Here is a 23175-nt window from a genome sequence, read left to right as displayed (position 1 = left end):
CCGTAAATTTTTACCTAGACTAAACCTGTATTTCACAGTGCACTTTTGCACTGCATGAAATCCAAGTTAGTTACTCGCAAAACCAGTTTAAAACGACCTCCCCCGCGCCTCCCAAGCCCGTCGTCTCGAGGTGACCACCATCCCTGCGGGCCGGGGCGAGCGCTGCGTGCCGGCACCCCCGGCTGCCGCAACCAGCGGGTCCGTGGCCACGGGGGAGACGCTTTTTAGCTGTCCACGTGTCGGCAGAGGGACAGCGAGCCGGGACCGCCGTGCTCGGGGGATGCGGCCAGGGTCTGCCCGGCCAGCAGACCCGGCGTCCCCGCTGCCGGGGGCTGGCGTGAAACCTGCACGCAGGGGCCGCCTGAAGTTTGCGCTGCTCGGGGAAAGGCAGGGAGGAGCCGGCCGTCAGGAGGGAACGGGGGGCTAAAATATGCGGAATGAAAGCACGGAGCGCGGTAGCTCGAGCCGGGGTCCCCACGCAAGGAGCCCAGTCAGCCGCTCCGATTATTCCTAAGAGGAAACTCAGCTGCTCAGTCCAGGGCCGGTTTCCTTCCCCTTCCCTGCGGCTAAACCTCCGATCTCGGCGAGCACCGTGGCAGCGGAGGACTCTTGAACACAGCAAGAGGCTCTGGGCATCGCCCTTGGACTGCTTAGGATGTCGCCTCTTTGTCTTTAACTCCGCGGCTGCCACAGTTCGGGGGCACCGGGGCGGCCAGACTCCGCCCGAAGCCCGCGGCCCGGCTGTCCGGCTTGCCAAGGCAAGGGGCTGCGCCCCGGCGTTCGAGGGAGCTCGGGGGCACTGTCCCGCCGTCACACTGCCGGCAAAACGTTTCCTGAGCCACCTTGGCACGCCTGGGGATCTCCGCCTGTTAGCGGCGTGGGGCGGACACGGGGCGGCCGCAGGCGGAGGAGGAGGAGGGCCCGGCCCTCCCCTCTGCTCCCGCGGTCGCGGCTCCAGGGTCCGACGCTGCGACGAAGTTCCCCTCCCCGTAGGAAAAACCAAGTGGGAAATCAGGGCTTTTCCAAGCGCCGTGCGGTAGCACGGGAGCCTCCTCCGCGGGAGAGGAAAGGGGCGGTCGGGTCGCCCCCACTACCTCCGAGGCCCCCGGGGCCCACTCTGCCCCTACTTCCCAGCAGGCTCCCGAGAGGAGAGGGGATCATTTCTCAAGAGCAGCCGGGACGGGAGTTTCTGCCCCGGGAGAGTCGTGCAGGACGGGGCGGGCAGTGCCCGCATACCGGGCTGCCGGCTCCAAGGCAGGGAGCCAACCCTCGGCGGGGTCTGCGCCGGCTCCCTCGGCGCACCACTCTGGCCCTGAGCAGGGCACCGGGAATAGTCCGGTTCCGCCACCCCACATAGACATTTCCAGCGCCATCCCAGCTCGGGCATCCCTCTGCCTTCCTGGGTACCCGGCAAGGGCGCAAATCCGCCACGGCGTCCAGAGCTGTCTCCTGCGAAGTTTCGCGACACCGCCGCTGCCACCTGCACGGTACCTGTGGGCGCCGCACCCGCGGGACAGAGCCCTCGGCTCCCGTTCCGGGACGGTGTGTGACACACGGGGTGCTCGCCAGAACTTTCACGCGTAACTCCCCGTGCCATAAACTTCGAGGCAGTTTTGCGCGGAAAGGAGATTAGACCGAGATCCCCTGGATCTGCAGCGGGGCCGGGCACTGTCCGACGGGACGTCTGCACCTCAGGGAAGGCTCCCGCCGGCCAGATGCTTGACGGCTCCTCGGCCCCGTTTGCACCTTCTGAGCAGGGCCTTGTCGTCGGCCCTGGCGCCCCGGCCCCCCGGTGCCCGTTCGAGTCACCCTGAAAGCTGGCCCGCGAAGGCAGGGGCTCGGCGGGGCGCGGAGCGGGCGGTGACAGGGCACCTCGCGAACAACTGCCGCAAACTTTTTTGGCAGGACGAAGGGGCGCTTTGCCGAGGGAAACCCGAGCGTGCGCGGAGGGGGAGCGCCGTGCGCCTCCCCCCTTACCTTGCATGTTTTCCGGCATCTGCCCCTGTTCCCCATTCGACCGGGCGAGTCCCAGGGCCTCCGATTCCACTTTGGGTAGCATGACAAGGCGGCTGCGGGCCGGGCTGGGGGCTCCGTGTCCGTCCGCGACACCAGCACCTGGACACGGCAGCACAGATTTAGCTGGAGCAAGGGACGCTCGGCGGCTGCTGCCTCTTCCCCCTCTTCCTGTTCTTCCCTCCCTCTGCTCCACGCCAGCCCTTGCCCAGCTGCAGCGGGAGCACCGAGCGGCCCCGGCCGCCGGGAAGCACCGCCGGGTGCCCGCGGCTAGGGGAGCCGCGGAGCGGTAGTCGGGCTGCAGGCGGCGGGGGGCGGACGAGAGAGAAGGAGGAGGAGGAGGAAGACCGGGGGTGCCGGGGAGGAAGGAGGAACCCCGGGAGCCCGCAGCAGCTCCGCCAGGGGCTCAGCACGGCGGCAGCCCGGCGCCCCGATCCATGCGGAGCAGCACAGTGCACAGGAGCACTCTGCCGCCGCTGGTGCTGCTGGACAGGGTTCCCACCCCCGTCCCCCTCCTCCCTTCCTCCCTCCTCCTCCTCCCCCTCCCTCTCCTCCTCCCCCTTTTCCCCCCGGTACAAGTGCGGAGGTGCCGAGTCGGGACCTCTAGCCCCGGGCCCGCGGGGAGGCGCTCCCGGAGCCCGGGGGGTGCAGGGAGCGAGGTCTCCGGCGAAGGGGGGCCCCGACACCGCGACTGCAGCCAATAAGGCAGAGGCGGGATGAGCAACACCCCCCGCGCACACACACACACAGAGCACACACCGTGGCCCAGTGAAGTCACACCCTACCCGGTTCTTAAACGGGGCTGCGCTGTGAGGGTCTGGGCTGCTTCTTCCCCTCCCTTCCCCAGCGGAGCCCGACGGGCCACCAGCCTCGCCGAGCTGGGCTACCCCTGCACTGCCTTCAGCGGCCGTGCCTCTTTGCCAGTGGGCAGCCACACTCAATTTCTCTTGGGGCCGGAGGGGCAATGCCTTCGCCCGGCCAGCGGTGGCTGCGGAGACCCCGGCCCTCGCCTTCCTTCTTGAGCGGGTGGGGTGAACAGCAGAAACCCCAGCCCTTGCGGCCACGTTGCCGCCGCCCAGCCCTGGGGTCTGATACAAGCAAGCGGGAACCGCGTTGGAGCTCGCTGTACCTATTCAGGCTTTTCGGGTGTCCCTTCTCTGAGCTTCTTGCGAAATCGGCCAGTGTCAGCCGCATCGTTTGCACAAAAGCCAAAGCCCTGAGGCATCCCTTGAGCCCCTTTTCCTCGATTCACAGTGCAGCAGTCGGCACTCGTTTGCAAGTTGTCCCAAAGAACTCGTTTCTCGCAAGCGGGTGCCTCAGCGGCGAGAGCGTTGCCGGGGCTCCGGGGGAGACTGAGTGCCGACCGCCCGGCGAGCCGGGCCGGAGGTCTGCTTGCCCTCGTTGACCTTTCCGCCCCTCTCTCGCCGGGACGGTCCGGGGCGTTCCGCCCCGTTCCTAACTGCGCCGCATAGGTTTGATGGTGTGGGATGAACGATATTTGCACCTTGGAAAGCATCCGAGCCCCTCATCCAAGCGCTCTGTTGCCCGTACTCCTCTGACTCTTTAATCTGTATACAGTGTTGTATATATTAAGAGCTGAAAATGTTTGGCGATGAAAATTGCTTCCGATGGAAAGTGGGGCGCGGGTGTCTCCAGCGCGGAGTATGGCATTTCCCATCGTCTGGGAGAGAGATAGTAAAAACTGGAGGTTGTAACTTATTCAGTAGTGTTGATGATCGCAGGGTGAACCCGTGCTGGGACAAGCATTCCACATGAAGAGAGCGGACTCGGCTGTGCTCTTAACTTTTTGCATCCAGTAGCTGGGAAACCTTTGCTAACTCAACGCAGATTCCGAGCCAACCCAAGACCAGCACCACCGGACTAGAAAAAGTCTTTTCTCCCTTCCCTGTGCAGCGTTTGATAATTGGGGGATGGAGCCAACGTTCAGAGAGGCTCGGACCTCTCTGTCGCCTTCCATTCTCACCTTTCGCCATTCCCCCTCGGGCGGGAGCGCGAGCAGGCGAACGATACCAACGCGTTATTTCTCAAGTTATAATTTCACAATTTAACAGGACGTCTGCGAATAAGTTTTAGGACAGCAATATGGTGAGCTGCAGGAGCGACCAGCTCGATGGCTAAGACGAGGTGGCTGAAAACCATCTAGAGAGAATGACTCCGTTTCTAGCCAGAAACAAGTCGGGCTGAGACCCTGTCTCGGCCCTTGGGAAGTTATTCCCAGGAGCATTAGTTACAAACAATCCCTGTCAGGCGTCACCGTGTAGCATCGCCCTGCGCTGAGCCCGGGCGGTTCAACGCTGGCGGCGACAACAGAGCAGCGCGGGCTCCGCTCGCTCCCCCGGGCGCCCGCCGTGAGGGCTGCGGGTCGGGGGTCTCCGAGCCTGCAGCCGGGCCGCCTGGGCCCGACGGGCGGCCAGAGCACTCCGGGGGCGGCTCGCAGAGGAGCGGCGCCTCCTCGCAGCCCTTCCCCGCAGGAGAGGAGTTGTCAGAGCACAGCCCCAGGTGCATTTACACCAGAACATCGAGACACCTGCGGACCTGGGTCCTGCAGCCCGCTGGGCTCCATCGGGGCGCTCCGTGCTGCCACTCTCGTTACTGCTGCTCCGGGAAGGCAGCCGCGTTTGGGAAAAAGCCGGGAAAGGAAACGCCGCATCCGGACAGGGCAGGCGAAACCAGCTTGAGTGCTGCCGGGGTCAGGCGGTCTGCGGCCCCCACGGGCACGGCGGCCAAGTGTCCCCGCAGGCTGGTGGCCCGCGCAGGGCCGGCTCTCCCTGGACAACACTCCCCCGCGGGCACGGCCCTAGCACCGCTCCCTGGGCTCTTCCCTCCTACTCGGGGGCTTAATGTCATTCTGCCTGGGAAGTGTCTGGAGTGAGTTCCAACTGTACATGGCAAAGTCACTCTTCGAGCTATTGCTGTGGAATACTTTGGAGTGGTTATTACACATCCACGTTTCTCCGAAGTAACAGTTTAGGGCAGTACATATTATAAATGATACCTGGTCCCTTGTGGCTACATTTAATTTAACATGGAGTTCTAGCTCTCACGATTGCCTTGAGCAACCTTAATTACCCTTTCTTCTAATCTCTTCTCCATTCCTTACCAAGTTCTCCAAACTTTTTTTTTTTTTTTTTTTTTTAAATGCGATTTCTCTCCTGAGTTTGCCTGCCTTGTTCTGACTTTGCCTGAAGGTCTTGATTGACGCGTGTAATTATAATTATAAAAGATGATGGCTCGGGGAGCCTCCAGCAGCCTTGATTAGTACAAGGAACAAGACCTGGAATACTTTATACTTCCCTATTTAAATGTATGTACATTTACATTAAAAAAAACCCACTCTCTAATGTTAAATAATCTGAAGCTTTTCCACCTCCTTGTTTCCAAGGTAGAGGCTTCAGTGTGATACTTCAAGGCAAGCTCCGATTGCTTACAGCTTCCAAGAGGCCACAGAACCTGAGCAAATTTCAAAGTCTTTTTCCCTAAGCAGAGACATTTCCAGCTTGGAGGGGTCTGCTCCATGAGAGACAAATAACATGGTCTCCTCGAGCTTTGTGTCGGGAGGTGTCCTCGAGAATATCTGATTTACCTTCCGAGCACAGCAGCGAAAGTGAACGCTTGTGGGGTGGGTTGGGGGGGAGGGGGGTAGATGTTCAAGAAAAACGTCCCAGGAGCAAATGAAATAAATAAATACTTGGAGGACTGAAACTCTTCTGCTTGGAAGTCTAAATCCGAAACCGATCAAAAAGACTTAAAGGGAAGTATTTAAGGAGAGAAACCCGCATCCTGTCTTCCTTTCTCTCCCGCTGAACATTCCCGTTTGCCGCCAGCTCAGAGCCGCTCTGAGCCATCACTCAGTGACAACAATGACTTCAGCCAGGCTCGGGGAGGGAGTCAGCACCACGCATCCTGTCCCCGGCACAGCGACGCAGCCTCGGGCGCGGGCTGTCACTGCCACTGGCACGCAGTGGCGCAGCAGCGGGCACAGAGGGGCGCGGCCCCGGGACCCGGAGCAGGCAGTGTGCGGCAGTGCGGCAGGCACGGGATCCCTGTGCAGCTGGGAAAGTTCAGAACGCGAGTTTGCTGCTCCACCTCACACACCTCTCACGCCCAACTTTACGAGACCGTTTACACCAGGAAAAGCACGGCCAAGATCTCTCCTCTCCTCTCCTCTCCTCTCCTCTCCTCTCCTCTCCTCTCCTCTCCTCTCCTCTCCTCTCCTCTCCTCTCCTCTCCTCTCCTCTCCTCTCCTCTCCTCTCCTCTCCTCTCCTCTCCTCTCCTCTCCTCTCCTCTCCTCTCCTCTCCTCTCCTCTCCTCTCCTCTCCTCTCCTCTCCTCTCCTCTCCTCTCCTCTCCTCTCCTCTCCTCTCCTCTCCTCTCCTCTCCTCTCCTCTCCTCTCCTCTCCTCTCCTCTCCTCTCCTCTCCTCTCCTCTCCTCTCCTCTCCTCTCCTCTCCTCTCCTTTCCTCTCCTCTCCTCTCCTCTCCTCTCCTCTCCTCTCCCTTTCATCTCATGCCTTCCCCCCTCGGTCCTTGTCATAATCAGATCACCCCTATAGTATGAAGGGCAGAGTACCTCGGAACCTTCCGAACCGTGTAGCCAGCAGTCTCCTCTCATCATTTTGCTGAGGCAATATTGCATTTAACTCCTAGGGATTCATTAAATGGAGGTTGCTAGTGCCTCCAAATCAGGCTTTAGGAAACAAACTGTCCCCTCTAGAAAAAAAAAAACCAAAACAAAACAAAAAAACAAAAAAACACCCCAAAACCAAAACCTACCAACAAACAACCCAGAACAAAAATCCCTAACTTACAAAATTAACCCACCCCAAACACAAAAATACACTTCCACCCACTTCTTCTTCTTCTTCTTCTTTTGTTTGTTTGTTTGTTTGTTTTGTTTTTGATCCACTGTCAGCAAAACAGAGTGGATGCCTCAGACTGAAATACTGTTGTAGTAAAACGCACGCCACAGAGGATCACAACTGTGCCTGTTGCCTTTTTTTTATGCAGCTAATCATTCACTGTTATTTTACAGAGACGTCGTTCCGCTCTGGTCCGGCATAGAGAGCCATTTCCAAACGGTCAATTACTGACCGAGAAGCTATTTTTCAAGCCTGGCCAAGCTCCTGCTGCCCGCCGGAATGCACTGCTGCGTTATGAACACCTGGCAGCAGCGTGATGCAGAATGACAGGAGACTCCGGAGAGAGGAGTGAGCAGGGCCAAGTGAGTGGTAAAGCATCGCTCTGATTGCCTTTCTTTTATTGCTAAGTGAGTCATCAGTGAGGTGTCGTAACGCTTCATCGCGTCCCGCCGCCGTCTGCCCCGTCCCGCCCGGGTCGGGGCGCAGGGCCCCGCCGTGCCCCATGAGCATCGCCCGCTCGGGGCGCGTTCCCTCCCGCGGGCCGCCCGCACCTGTGTGGGCAGGGACGGCCGGGCAGTTCTTGCTGCAAGGCAGCTTTCCGACCGGCATTCTGCTGAACTAATTGGGAAGGCATGGAAGGGCTGAGGCATCCCCGGGCGCCCTTGGGGACTCGGTGAGCCGTGCCCAGAGCTGGCGGCAGGGCTTCCCTGGATCTATTCGATCAGCAGCGAACTGCACTCTGTTCCACGCGACACTTAGATCCAGTTTTGCAAGCAGGCACTCTTCTAGAAATTCCATCCTCCCCCCCCATTACATGAATTCTGTAGGGAAAACGCCTTCTAGTCCCGCACAGCCTGAACCTGTTGCCGCTCACGGTGCGACGGGGAAACGCGCTCGCTCTGATCGTTGCTGTCTGCCGCGGGGGCGGCGGCTTCCCCGCAACCGGAGGCGGGAGGCGAATCCAGCAGCGGGGCTCCTTTCCGCGGCCGCCCGCCCGGGAGCGGAGCCGCTGCTCCGCGGCGGCTGAGGGACTCCCCGGACCATCCCGACGCTCCCCTCCGCTGCCATCCCATCGCCTCTTCCCAGCAATAATAATTACTTTTCTGATGAGGCTCTTTTTCTTTTCTGTGCTGCCCTTTTGGAGCCGAGTGTGGAACCTCTAGTTAAAAAGCTAGAGCTTAGTCTGGAAATAGAACTCCAAATATATTTGTATATACAGCAAGGCTCCTGTCAGGGCTGAGCGCTGGTCTCTGTATCATAAGAGATAATTGATTTCTATCCTGCACAGACAGGCTTAAAAATGAAATTTCTTTTGCTGAGGCAACTGACCTTGATCTGCTGGTGGGAAAAAAAGATGGTTTAGGTCTGCTTCTTCCCTCCCCCTCCCCCCATGTTTCAAAGCTTGGAAAACTTTATTTAAAAATAATTTTACAGCTGATCTTTATAATGAAAAGTTTAAGTTCATTCATATCTATCTGTCTCAAGATTTATCCACACATAATGTAAAATCATAAACTATGAGAAGATAAAATAGGCATAGTTTACACTGAGAAATCTTGATAAGGATTGTGTACACATGCATGTTTGTTCATTGTACATAAGAAGGTATTAATATATATTAAGGTTGCATATCTATGTAATATATATAATGTACTCATGTAATATGTGAGTAAACTCTAGACATTAATAATGATCTGTCATGAGAAGTTTTAATGGGTTTGCCTACAAGACAGATGCACACAACCCCTCCTGCAGACAATTCTTCCTTTTCACCCTATATATCTAAGACAAGTTTGAGCATGGACAAGTAGCTTGAGGCTTTTTGTCACTAGTGGAGATCTCCCTCAGAAGACCCCAGGCATCATTGTTACTTTGCCTCATGTATTTTGGTATTTAGAGCCAGACTAACAGAAAAAATCGGATGCAAATGTAGATACTGCCCCTTTTGTGGATTTTGCAGTATAAGCACTGTTACAGGAGGAGACCCCAACAAAGCACAGGGAAAATGGGAAGAAAATTGATAAAAGTAAAGAGTAACAGCAAAGTCCACTGATATAAGAAAATAACCTATGGCATGTCTTACAGTCCTCACACAGCTTAAACTGTTCACTTCCGTGGAAGCTTTGCCTGCAGAATTGCTGGCCAAAATCCTAATCCAGACTTTTAAAGGTAGTATGTACTGTCTTTGTTAGTCATATGAAAATGCCACTACTCCTATTACTACTAAACGTAAAAACTAACTTTGCTAAACTTGTGAACCCTAATTATAATACTGTTAACTGCCTGAGGACATACATTAAAATTAAGATGGCAGTAGGTATTCTACAAGCTGATAAATTTCACAGTTGGAAGCTACAAGTAGATTATTTTTCCTCTTATATAAACATTTTTTAAATTAATGAAACAGTTATTTCTGTTAAATAATCATAACTAATGCTTATGAAAATTGCATAGTGTCCCTGATTACACTAAGTCAAGAGGCTGATTACAGGAAAAATAAAACTAGTCAAGTATCTTTGTATTGCTTCAGAATCTGGTAGAAGAAAAAAATCACGGCACTTCCATAAAAACACTTATAAGTCCATATGTTGTTTGTCATCTGGAAGATAGGATGTACTACTAAGATTTTGTGAATTCTAGCTGCCTCTTTGATCATATGACCATACACCAAAAGCAGGTGTCAACAACCGGTAGTGCCCACTCACACTCCAGCTCCAGCCTGGTTGTGTTTGCTCTCCAAGGGAGAGATTCACTGCTATTTATATCAGTGGAGTCTGATTTGCATTCATGGGAGCTGGAAGATGCCCTCCTTGCTGGGAGGAAGCTGTGACATGTTTATAACAAAAACTAACTTATGGCCAGAGGGGTGAATGAATGCACAGGGTGCATCCTGTGAAGCTCCCTGACAAGTGCAACTCTCAGCCTTTGTGGTGGGAAGCAGCAAGTGTCCCTGGCCTGAGGGGCTGGTGGGCTGTGGGTGCAGAGGCTGTGACAGCCTCTCACAAACCAGGAGGGACTGGACAAAAGCGAAAGGCTAGGGATAGGATTTACTCTTATGAGCACATGACCCTGCTGCTGATTGTACTTATACCCTGGGAGGACAGCTTTAGCTTTTTCTCCTAGAGAATTACTCTCCAGTGCAAATAAAAACAGAATCTGGCTCCTTCCTATTTGGTTCCCCTAGCTCCAAGCAGAGGCCCTCAGATTGATGCTGGTTACGTTTAACCCTTGGTGATCAGTTTACAAGGCTGAGTTAGGTGAGCTTTTCAGGGATGCTACCATGGGTTCTGGCTGAGCAGTGTCATGCAGAATCCTCCCCCTGACTCAGACCACACAGGATTTTGGAAAGTTTCACAAGATTTAGACCTATTTTTTTCTGGACCATGCTTTGTGAATCTGTCCTGGTATATTTGTGACACAGCACATGTGTAAGTGGTATGGTGACAAGAGTCTCTACTACTCGCACCAATCTGTTTTCTCATATCCACATGATTTTGGGAACCAAGACCTGTCAGTCTTCTGGAAACCATGAAAATGGCACTTAATTGGTCTAAATATCACAGGTGAGTGTCTTATTTCCCCTTCTCCTAGGGTTGTATCCTTTCACCTTAAGAAACCTTATCTGAGTGACCACTCTTCAGATAACTCAGATGTATAATTATTTTACTGTCCTGCAGGAAAGGGAACCAGAGGGTCCCTCCCTAGCAACCAGAAAGAGCAACAGTTAGACCAAGGCCTGGCAGGGAAGCTGGACTTGCCAACTTTTCCATGTATTTCAGGGGGCAGAGCTGTGCAGAGGAGCACCCCACACCTGTAGGGAATCACAGGGGCTCTGAGGGGACATCTGATTGAAACACAGTTGGGTCCAAGGTGGGAGCCCTTCCCTGGGAGAAGCAGCAGCTCCACCCAGAAGATAAAGATCATCTATGCTTGAGGTTATTTCCTGCAGCTGTTGCTGCACCCTCCATCCCCACGGTCCCAAAGCTTCCCTTGATGGCAAGGTGCCCACATCACACCCATCATCAGGGTGAACTCCTCGCCTGCCATGTGATGACGCACTTTGGGGCAAGAGGAGGAAAGCGTGCCCTGATTCTGCAAGTGGGCCAAAGATCCGTTCTTTCATCCCTGCCAGGAACTGCTGTGCTGAGGCACAACCTTGCAAAACCCTGGTCTGTGGAACCTGCAGTGCTGCTGGTCTGGCTTGTGAAGCACCTTCTGCTCTGTGGAGAGGTTTCCCTCAGTAAGCCTTCTCCAGCCCTGCTCGGCCGCAGTCTCAGCCTGGGCACAGTCTGATGGGACAGGGGATGCTCTTGCCCTGGCAAAGGAAAGACACCTTGCTCCAGGTGTGTGGTGAGAGACAGAATGGCCTGAGACAGGAAATGTGTGGAGAAGGGCAGGGAGGTGGTGGGGACATGCAGCCACTGGGGCAGGGCCACAGCCACCACAGCCTGGGACAGCTGGCTGTGCAACACCCCTCGTGCCTGTAAGCCAGAGCAACCTGTGCCTGAGGGCTTTCTGACAGGGAGCGGGTGCTGTTTCCATATGCTACTGAAAGTATTCACTTCTTTGCTGCTTTGAAGTCTTAACTGACTTTGATTATCCAGCCCACCCCTACTGAATGACATATCTTAATTTTTAGCTGTAAGAAAGAATCTGCATTTGACAGAAACTACAGTATTACTGAAAAGATACGAAACCATTCCTGAGGTTTTCTTCAACATGAATGATCAGGCCAGAAGCAATTTAAATCTAGTTTTTGAAAACGTTTCTACATGCATATGCACAATTTCACAGTTATTATCAATTGTAATAGATAAAGATACTGTTAATTATCCAACTATACATATTTGATAATTGCATTATCTCTAGAGAAAAATGTTATTCTATGGATCATCATCTGTTTTCTTATATTTTTACACGGTATCATAAAATTCTTTCTCATCTAAATATATGTGCAAATTAATCATGGGCTTGCCCCAGTTGTAGTTCTTTTTTCAGTTTGGACACCCACAAATCTAATATATTTATGCAGAATCTTCAAAACAATTAGAAAACTGTTACTTACCAACTGATGTAAGTCCATGTTTTACAGATTCCTGTATGATGGCTGTGTGGGAACCAGAAGACATTATTAGGTGTAAATATACCGTACCCTTGGGTACAAGGGGTACAGCATTGAGTACAGGAGAGGTGCAGCCTGTAAACTTTTCTGGCCTTGAGACTCAGGCTATAATAGCCTTCAGTGAAAGTCGGTGTGATGAACAACAACAAAAAAATTATCCAAGAATTCAGAAAGTAACAAGCATGTCTTTGAGTGGACTCTGTACTTTTTCCAGCATTAGTGACCTGCTGTAAACCATGTATCCCATTTCATGATAGTCTCTAATCAGAAGAATTGGAACTTGTGATAGGTTTGGCACCATCACGTGATTTAGTACAGCTTGATAAGAGACCCTGTTATAAAGTGACAGCAAAAGAGATAAGAACTGTTGGCAGATAATGGCAGAGAAATGATTAACCTAGAGTGGAGAGGTGCTATGAAGCCCAGAGAGGGGAAGGTTGTAAAGTTGTGGGGTCATAAGATCATTCTGAGTGGATGAAAAGCCATACCAACATGAGCATAGTGTCTATAAACTCAGACTTGTGACCTGTCTTCTTGATGTCATCACCTCTTTGCACAGTGGACAGCAAGCATGGTTGTTTTGGCTTCTGTAAACACTCCTTGGATGGCAAAACAATCAAGCATTAATTCCTTAAGGGAGGCTTCTGAATGTGCTGGGGATTCTACACTCTGACTAACAGCACCAGCAAATCTCTGCTGCTAGTTTGTCAGACAAAACCATTTTATTGCCCCAGTCCTCAGGCTGGAGAGTTGCTCTGGGTTGTAGCCATTTAGTTGAAAGCATATACTACTTTCTCACTAAAGAGCTTTACAACATGGTTAAACATTGCTATCCCAGGATTATGATACGTAGAGAGTATTGCACTCATCTCTAAGGCTGTGAGGCACAAAACCTACTCACAGCATGTCAAAAGGCTGTCAAGTGTTTGGCTCTAAATAATTTTTACAAAAGTGGGCAGCTGTGCTGATGACTGGGTGATGTTTCAGCTCAGCTGTGAGGGGGTCACATTCTGCTTTCACCCCGTCCAGAGGAAAGTCAGGGGCGCACCAGCTCCCAGCCTGAGCACAGTGTGCCTTCTTGCACTGCAGTGCCACCAACAGCCTCTGCAGCTCTAGCCCAATAGATTAAGTCTGCATACACTTTGTGAGATCAGACTCAGGCCTGAATAATCAGATGATATTTTATATTTCAAGTATCTTGAAAAATAGAGTGAAGCTATTCCACTGTGGGCTAGATCTGAAGCCTCTTGAAGTCAGTGGGAGTTTTTTTCTCTTTAAACTTGCAGAGGGCTGTAAAGCAGCACGTCTTTTTATAAACTTTGTCACGATGGTTAGATTTTGGTAATACAGTAGCAAACAGATTAGTTCCTGCACAAACTGAACTGCTTCTCTTGGCTAGGATGAGAGCTTAAGAGCTGGTCTGAGAATGGAGGTGCTGTGGCAAACCAAGCAGCAACTGGGCCTTACAGCCAGAAACCCTGAATTATCACTTGGTCTGCGCAGTACTGCCCTCCTCTAGAGCCCCTGTTAGTAAGGAGGACAGTCCATAGAGGGAAGGTCCAATTTTCCAAAGCGAGGATGACAGGCTGTAGGAGGGAAGGTCTGACTTCCCAAATTCTTATCTTCATATTTATCACTGCAAAAAAATTAATTTACAAATCTGGTTAATCAGGTACTGGGAGTATTTTTTAAGGGTCACTGATATTTTTTATCTGTTTAGACTAAGTGAAAGCTGGAAGCCAGCTTTTATGACAGATTTCATATAAACCTAAATAATTGGACTCTTTTAATTCATTTGGCCATCAAACAGATTTTCAATTCTATTCATAAAAAGTGGAAAGAAACATTCATTCCATCAGAAAAGGCATGTCTTTGGGGACTGGGGATAAAATAAATGAGAAATGCTGCAAATGATACTGTGGTTAGAAACTTTCCATTGTATCATCAGAGACATTGCTGGAGCACTGTTGGCCCATCTTCAAGAGCTTCTACAAAGGAATCTGCCGTGTGTGGGGGAGAGAGATATTAAATCATAGGAAATATAAAGAAACTTCATGGTTTTGGCTTCAAACACCGTAATTCCTTTCCTTTTTTGCATCAGTATCAAATGTCAGGGTCACTGAAAAAAAGTTCTATTTTTCCCTTTCTGATACTTTGTCTCCACGGACAGAGGAATGTATGCCAGGTGCATAAGCAGACAGTCTTTCTTTGCCTTTTTTTATACCTAGTCCAGTAGGGGAAAAGAAACTCCTAGGGAAACTCCAGGACAACCTATATCAGCCTGCAGTCCAGCAGCTCAATGTGTTCAGCAGCGATCCATTTGGAGTCCAAGTGAAATAAATCCATAAGGGCGTGCAGAATGAGGCACACAAGTTGTGTCACTGAAGTACTTGAGTTCATGGCTGATTACTTTGCTTGATCAGGAATTTGGAACTGTAACTTTTCACGTGTAAGTCCCTGGTAAGGCAGCCACTGACCTCACTCAGAACAGCTTTTTCTAATTGTGGTTGAAGCATCATAGACTCATCTTGTATTTCTCTGTTTTTCACTGCTCCCCTCCACCTTTCTTTCCTTCCCCAGTTTTCATCCTTAGAAAGGGAGACAAGTTAATTTTGTTGTTTCAAACATGATTTTCTGTCTCAGGTATTTCAGGAAGATAATTCATTGATAACCTGGTAGTTTCTTTTTTGTTTAGCCAATTCATGTGTGATGAAATTGTCCCTTGTTTGTCCCTCTGACAAATGTCCCTCAAAGAAACTGTTCCTGATTTCAAAAGCTTGGCAACAATCCCTCCTTTGACTCTTGCACATCAAATTATTTTGCAACCATTTACCACAAAAATGGAGTCAAAAGGAGTTTCTCCTCTTGTGGCATTTCCACAGGTGGCATTTCATTTGAGTATATAAGAATTAAGAAATACGCCCCAGAAATGGACTGAAATAAAAAATGACATTTTCAAAGAGTTTTAATCCCTGACTTGTATATATTGGTGTAAATTTAGTAAGCTCAAGTCATGATTTTGTAATTTTCCTGTAACATTTTAGATATTTTTATCTGAATTCAGTATGTTCCTTGTAATTTTTCTATGCCATCTCGATGTATTGTTGTTTTTATTATCCATACAACTCAGAAAAGGTGTGTGCTCGGCACAGTGCACATCAAATGAGGCACATGATCCTCATTCTATGGAAAGTTCAGGGCAAACATGGCACTGAACCTGGCACGGTGCCCTCCAGGCACGAGCTCTCTGGTCCTGAGAGTAGTCCAGTTGGTTTCAGCTAGAGCTTTGCTTAGGTGGAAAGAGATTTGCAAACTCTGTTCTTTGATCTAGGCATCACTTTTTTAAAACTTTTCTCTATTTTAGTCATTCCAGTGTTCCTCCTGATCTATCACAGACATTTAAAATTCTTTTTGGGTGCTTCAATGTATTTTCTCCACCTTCATGAATTTTATTTCACATGCGCAAAACCAAGGGATTAAAATACACTTTTTTGCCTTTTCCCCAGTGATTCTGTAAAAGAAATTGGAAGAATCTGATATATCTGATGATCTTTACCTTTTGGATTTTTTAGTGATTACAGTACTGAAATTGAAGATTTGATTTATTAAGCAATTTCCGTCAGTTGATCCTTAATTCCTTTTTGGTCTTATGGTATGACTGCACTATTAAAATTTCTTTCTAGTTTTGGTTTTTTACTCGTATGTATTTTACACATTATGTTTATCATCTCAGTAGAATGCAATGGCACTAAAATACATTTCAGTGTATGCTACTCCTTCACACAGGATTTTCAGCATATTGGAAAGGAACTCTGGAGAGCAGAAGTGTGGTACCTTCTTTATGGGTGTCAAAATATGAACTGTTTTCCTTGATTACATTTATCAGAATATAGTAGTCCCTCATGTTTCTGTTCTCTGTTTAGATGAATACAATTTAATATAAACCATATTTGGAGATGAATAATGAACTGTTGGCTTTATGAAATTGCTTCCTGAGACTTTTCCTTAGTAATTACTTACAAAAATTATTTCGGTAAATATTTCTGCTGATATATTAATGTCTAGAGGAGGAGATAAGTGCAGAAATTTTTAAACACTTTTTTTTCAGGTTAAATGAGCAACCAGATAACCTTCAGGACTGCTTAGAAGGAAAACTCAGTTTTGTGCAGATGGAAGCATACAGTTGTGGATCACAAAAGTTCTCTTTTAGCCTTAACTAAAGGAATAGCATGAGCTTTGGTGGGACCCAGATTTAGTGCTAGCTCTCTGCACTGAAGAGAACTTTTTCATGGTGTGAGGAGTTTCATCTGCTGGTCTGTCTATCTGTGTAAGTAGCTTCAATTTAAATTTCTTGTACACCTCCTTTTTTTTTCCACTGATCTATCTTATTGGTGTACAAAGAGAATGTTATTAAATAGTTATAGACCTTTCCAAAGCTTATCTAGGAGATATTTACTGGTAATAGGAGCAGAGTGTTTGACTTTGTGAGAAAAGAACACATTTCAGTGAAACAGGCAGGGAGAAATTACTTGCGCATATGTAGCAGTAACAGGTGGTGTGAACTCATCCATCATCTCACACAGCACTCAGGAACAGACAACAGTTTCTTCGTAGAACACTGTTAATAAAATATCAGGAATTTATTACTTTGAAAGGAGGAGAGGAGAAAGAGGTGCAGGAGTCTTAAAGTGAATCTTAAGTGGAGCTTAAAACCTTCTGGACTTGGTATCTAGATTATATATTTTTTAAGATACATACATAGGATGCAGGGATGACTCTGTTTCCATCCCTGTCCCCCCATCACAAAAACCTTCCAAAATCTTAGCTTGAGGCAGGATGGAAATACTGAGTCTTACCTGAGGGAACTAATTTTTGAAAGACCCTGAGTGCTCTGACAAGTTTCTGATTAATTTCTATTCCTGAAGGAAGCTGCATGTGTGCTACACCACACAGACTGGCTCTGCTCGAGACCATGGAGTAAGCGCAAGCTGAATGCTAATGGAAGGTGAAAGACTGGCAGAAGAAAGCAGTTCAGAGTGGCATTCCATGTCTAAGCAGAGGGGGTCTCCTTGCTGAAACTCATTTATTGCACCAGGAATAGAAGGATGTCGGGAGGCTGATGAACTGCAGAACTACATGGAACACACGCTTGACGAGCCACATTCCAGCCGGAGGGAGGAGAAATCAAGGCTTAGTGCTCAAGTGGCTGGTCAGCTCTGGTGTAGAGGAGCACTCCCACTTCCTTCTATCTTCCCAGTGAGCACGTGCACAATTTGTTCCAATTTCCAAGCTGACTTTCATCAGGAAGGACACTGGGCAGGAGAGAAAAGTAGGGTAAAGGGCACTTGGAAATAAGGATTTCTGATCATTTTATTAATAACTGTGAGAAATGTAGCACCTGGCAGGAGAGATAAGTGGATTTTCCTAAGCTCTGTTATAGGCAGGTAAATATTGTTCTGCTTTATAGCACTAATAATTAAACAGAACACTAGTCTGTCTCTTGGCAATTTAAAACTTAAGGTGGATGGTTTCTGGAGGCATGTGCTGAAATCTGAACAAAAACGACTTTACATGTAAACTCCATAATAAAAGACTGTATATATTCTGTCCAGTGGATATATTTCAGGAGCATATATAGCACTGAAATAACACACTTTTTTCATTGTCTTCCAAGTCATCTAGACACCACTCTTGGTAAATACTTCAGTTCTTAAAAAACAGACCAAGTAGACTTAAGATCTGAGAAATACTAATTCCTTCAAGAACATAGTCTCTCTAGTGCAGTTATATGAATAATAGATTAGTATAATTAATTAATATTTTTGTGTCTTTTATACAATGTGCCCACAGTTTGTTAGACAGTATACTTATTTCATGTGCTTAGATCACAGTAAAAAAAATGCAGACGGCCTTGGAGTTAGAGTACCTGTAATTCTGGAGAGAGCAGTAGCACCTGGGACTCCTGAGAAGTCCTGACTTTCAGGAACCAGCTTTTCATTAGACTGCTAATGCATTTGCAATGGCATGCAAATCTTGTTTATATAATGCCTAAACTAGATTCTTTGTCTCAGAGTAGGGCTTCTGGGTACTTCTATCTCACAAGGAAATATGAAGGGATGTTCAGGTACCCTTACTAACCGCAAACTCACGTTATCCTCATCCTAAAATTGTTACTCTTTCCCATGGTCACCCCTGCCCACAATCCAGTTAGACTGACATGCTTTTCAGTGGCCCAGACAACAGCATGTACAGCCAAAATGGAGAACTGCTCATGACCTCTGGAAAATACTATCTTACAAAAACGTGTATGCACATAAGAGATCTTCACTAAGACAATAGTAGGGTTATAAAAAAGGGAAGCTTTTGTCTGGACCCCAGGTCCCTAACAGGCTTTAATGGCCCTGATCACTTTCACCTGCATCCCCAGTGGGCCTTAATGGCCCTGGTCACTTTCACCTGGGTCCCCACTCACAGCTCCCACCCACTGGGCCACCTGCTCACTTAAGCTCTAGCTGGGCACACACTCTCTTCCCTGAGCTGTACTGGATGGGGACATATTCTCAAAATTTTTCTTTGGATTTTCTGGCTTGACTTCAGACCTCAGCTGTTTTTTTTGCTTCTGTACAATGACCACAGGTGCGTCAATAGGACTTGGTGCTACTCTGCTTGGCTGGCTTGTCTGCTGTGGGACTGTGCTCGGTTGGTGAGTGCCCTACCCAGTCTTTGTTCTTGCTGCATTTAGCTTCCATTTTGCCTCCTCTTAGGGTGCAACTGGCTCTTGCTTTCCCCTGAAGGCTTTTGTCAGTGCTCTCCTCATCTCTTCCTATGAACTGGCAATAACTACTTGGCTACTTCTGTAATGAAGAACAGGCACTTTTTGGGGGCTTGCAGTGCTTTTCAGTTAGAATGTGGAGGCTTTCCAGAGAGCAGTCTGATTGTCTTAGGCTTCTTCCTATAGCTGTATGTGTGTGTTTTTTTTTTTTAATTTTCTTTTATAAGGGGGAAGGATTTTGCTCATATAGCTAACAATGAGGGGCAGTTAAGAAGACCATGCTCTTTCCCTTTGGTGAGGCCTGGACAGGACACTTACTGACTTGCACAAGATGTTGCCTATGAAAAGCTTGAACTAACTCCAATCCAGGTGGTTGCTGTGTGGATGCATAGCCTTTCCTAGCTGCTCACTAGTGTCCCAAGAGGGGACAGAGCACTTGATGAGGTGAGCAGCTAGGGCCAGGACATAGCGCAGTTCGATCTTGGTTTTGAAAAGCAACCTCTGTGCCTTGTTTTACCATTAACCCACTGCCATGTCTGACACTTGGGCATCAATTGATGGGAGATAGTGGCCAAACAATAGCTATTGATTTTTCATTTCATATTAACGGCATGGCAAGCTCTGAGTCTGATAGTGAGGGTAGGATGCTAGTGTAGACATTCCTGTTTGGCTGTGAAAGAAGTCTCCTTGCCTTCCCTGGATCCTTACCTTGTATATCAACAAACTGTAGAGAATTCTCTCATTAAGGTATCAAACTGTACAATATGTATATGTTTCTGATGGTTTTTTGGCTTGGAGCAAGCATCTGTTAAGCTTAAAATAAATAAATTTTTATCAATTTTTTTAACCAAAGCACACTGAGGCAAATAGCAAACTGAATAACAGAAGAGGGATGGAATGGAGTGGAAGTTCTTTCTGATTCAAGATTAGTGCTTAGGCAAGTACAGAGAGACACTGGCTTCATTTGGTGGAGAGTTCAACAAGCTGTGTGGTTTTCTTTATAAAAAGGAATAATGACCTAGAATCCTTTTCTAACTTATCCTGGTAAGAACTGTTTTAGTCAAGTCACTGGCACTATAGTTGTATGAAATGTTGAGAAGAGATAAGATATTGTTTAGAAATTTCAAAAGTTTGCAAAATTTTTGTGATTTTGCAACAGAGCCTAGGATTTTGGCAACAAGTTAAGTGGAATGCTTGTATCATTTCTCCTATAGTATCAGCAGATTTAAGAAACTAGCAGAATTCAAGTTATATAGTTTTAGCCAACAATGTTTCCACAGCATGAATAAAAGCACATGTTGTTACTTCAAGTACAAACATTTTAATCTTTTGTTTTTTGTTCTGTTGCTGTTTGATTTTATTCCCCCTCCCTTTTGGCTGTAGATGTAATTTTTCTTTCTTTGCCTGGCCTGTCACTGTCTATGCCTGTGGACAGCTTTGCTCTGGCTGCTGCTTCCCATATATGTTTGAAATCTTATCTTGGTACCTGCACAGAGAACCTTCTTATATACAAATGCCGAGGATGTTTCTAGGTTAGGCTTTTTTGCTGCTTTTTTTCTAGCACTGCTGCTGTTGCTAGAAATGATTATATAGCAAAGGGTGCAGTAAATAGTCTACACATGCAACACTGAAATAGCAGGCAGGACTAGCATTCTAAGGCTGTACTCTTGCACTGTAGTCTGGAAAAGTAATGGTTGCTTTTAACCTTTGAATTTAAAGTATATTCCTTCACCTTCTGTGATCGTGTTTGCCTTAATTGCAGTATGGCATTTAGTTCTGTAGTGTTTTATTCTGCTGGAAAGCTGAAACCCACAATGTTTCAGTTTCCAAGTTCCTCTGACTACTGTGGATGCTTGGGGGTATTGGGACCCCATTCCTGGTCTGGGCTGTTTGAGCAGAACAGCTCGTGAAGCTACAGCCTGAGTGGTTTTGCAATGTAGAAAGGTCCTGTCCTGTTTTAGAAAAACATCAGCAATAAGAACCAACAACTTTTGGTTGGTAAAAACCCCAAACTCTACAACAATGCTAGAAAGCTTTAGCTCTGGGGCTTTATAATAGTCTTGCAGGATTTGAAACTAATACTGATCCTATTGCAAAAGGTTGTTGAGAAAGGCTTCAGCTCAGACAATCATGTCAGTATGTCTAATGGTCTCATACATGGGAGGTAACTGTTGAGAACTTCAAATTGAACACACACCATACCTGAAAGTGGTGCATTGGCCTGAGATCTGTGAAAACAACTGAAGTATGCTGGAGTTTGAGCAACCTGTGTAAAATCTAAGAATCCCAGAATTACCACAGCTATGTTTTTTGATTCTGCCAAACCATCGTGGAGATAAGCTAATTAGAAAATACAAGTTACACATGTTAAAATGAAACCTCCAAGAAAAGGAAGTCTTCCATACAAGACCTCAGCATACACAGGGAAACTCTGAGTGGTGTAGTTTCACAGGTTGGACCTTAAGGCCTGCAGCTTTCTGCTTGTGGAAGGTAAAAACAGCCAACCTTAAAGCAAACAGACCCAAGTGGCTGTCTAGTGAAGGAGGTGATCCTCACTTTATCTTATTTGGTTTCATTGCTCACAATGTTGAAAGCTGTCTGCAGTGTATGGTACTATGTGCTTCTCTTTAAGCCTCAAGTGCTTTTATACCATTGTTCTGAGAAGCCATTAGAGCATTTTGAATCACTGTGGTGATATGATTCAGTCCTAGAGTCATTCCACAAAGACCCTATTGTCCTACCATGTTACTGAAGTGTTGTAAAGGAGAGCTTGCTCCTGGTAGTTTTGGAATGGTTTATCATGTTTCAAGTATGCCACCCAAGACAAGGATCCTTACTAAAGTATATAACTTAGAGATGAAACCTCCTCGGTACCCTCCCCACACAGTGTGTGCATGCCTTTGGATAAGGTACCACTAGTACACTCTGCATGTCTTCACAGCCAAGTGTCTCCTTTCCAGGGCTGTCCACCTGCTTCATAAGTGGGTACATGTATTTACTAATAAGGAGCTGTGTTTTGTTAAATGGTTTTATTAGGGCTTAATGGTCTTTGGAATTTAACACCAGTTTTACAAAAGTGTGGTGTTAAATTAGGGCTGTAGTGAATTGTTGTCATCCCGCTATCCTAATTGGAAGTATTACTGTGGAATTGTACTGATTTATCAACATTTACCAAATGTTTTAGCAACATCATCAGCTTTAGTTATATCCATCCTCAGACTGCATTTAAACAGGACAGTTATTCTAACAGAAGGGGAAATTCAGTGACATATAACACAGTTCTTCATAATCAGAACAACATTTTAGAGGTGAATAGAATTGGTCTAGCTAACTTAGTTTCTGCTGGATTTATAAGTGTCTTATTTCCCTATTTTAAATGGAATAGAATGTTAGCTGAAATTCAGCAGATATCTACTTAGGGTAAAGTGGTGGTGGGTGGGAGAAGACAAAGCCCTTTCCTTCTTCCCTTAGAAATCTGAACATCAGCAAGGCACAAGTGCCTCGTGCTTCCTGGATGACTGGGCAGAGATCCCTTGAGTACCTAAGGAAGCAGTTGTATTCCTACCATGTCACATGTGTTTTTACAGGCAATTACATCACATTCTCTGGACTCTTACATTTCTTATTCTCAGCTTTCTCTGGACTTTTTTTTACCTTGCATTACTTTATTTCTCCTTTATTATAATTACCAAATGAATTCAATCAAGTCTTTATTGATGTTCAGGAAAGACAATAGTGTGAGGCAATGGTGTTTTCATTAATATAAACAATTTCTATACAAAAAGGATTCAGCCCTGTTAATAGGGAGGAACTATTCTGTAGCAGGGTTTCCTGTGCATCTGTGCTAAAGTGGAGCACATCTCATCCCACTGAGGGAAGTGCAACATATGAAGCTATTAGAGAGAACCTATAATAGGGAATAGAAAAGATATCTGGATGAATGCATAAAAATCCCTTTATCATGCTGGAATTTGTGTTGAAGCAAACTATTTTATAACCTGGGCTGCCCTACCAGCATGAACACAATGAGAAGACAGAGTAGTTTGTTGATCTGTCTTTATTATGTAGTGTATATATAAAATGCTGTGGCGTTAATTTAAAAAGTGCCAAAAGGGCATTTTTAATTGTGTGACATGATTTGATTTAATGGAAAATGCCCCAGATGAGACATACATAATAGTCTATAAAAGCCACAAGGTTGTTAAATACTTCTGGTGAACTTTAGGCAGTATTTTAAAATTGCAATTCAACAGGATGCTTTTCTCATAAAATATTTGTAGCATTATGCCTGAGACGTGCCACTTTAATGTCATGCTATTGTGACATGTCCCTTCTCTGTCTACAGGACAGTGCAACATCAGTTAATCACTCCCCAGGTAACATGATTCAA

The 23175-nt window shown here is 47.4% G+C and overlaps 1 protein-coding gene and 1 long non-coding RNA gene across 2 annotated transcripts in view; both read right to left on the bottom strand.

Moving 5' to 3' along the window:
* NR5A2 (nuclear receptor subfamily 5 group A member 2) overlaps nt 1–12275 on the bottom strand; it is an 87806-nt gene extending 75531 nt beyond the window's left edge. The window contains exons 1-2 of the mRNA XM_069022626.1: nt 11957–12275; nt 1978–2115 (exon numbers count right to left, since the gene is read on the bottom strand). Of these exons, the coding sequence (XP_068878727.1) occupies nt 1978–2115; nt 11957–12020 (202 nt within the window). The 5' untranslated portion in view covers nt 12021–12275. The remainder of the gene's footprint in view (nt 1–1977; nt 2116–11956) is intronic.
* Nucleotides 12276–15479: 3204 nt separating this feature from the next.
* Nucleotides 15480–18330, bottom strand: LOC138114028 (uncharacterized). Its single transcript, XR_011152455.1, has 3 exons — nt 17940–18330; nt 16870–17325; nt 15480–16631 (listed from the first exon to the last, which is right to left on the bottom strand). It is a non-coding gene; the product is annotated as an uncharacterized lncRNA (long non-coding RNA).
* Nucleotides 18331–23175: the final 4845 nt, after the last annotated feature.

This window comes from Aphelocoma coerulescens, chromosome 8, assembly GCF_041296385.1.
Source record: "Aphelocoma coerulescens isolate FSJ_1873_10779 chromosome 8, UR_Acoe_1.0, whole genome shotgun sequence".
NCBI classification, from domain to species: Eukaryota; Metazoa; Chordata; class Aves; order Passeriformes; family Corvidae; genus Aphelocoma; species Aphelocoma coerulescens.
This window is presented reverse-complemented; position numbering and strand designations above follow the sequence as displayed.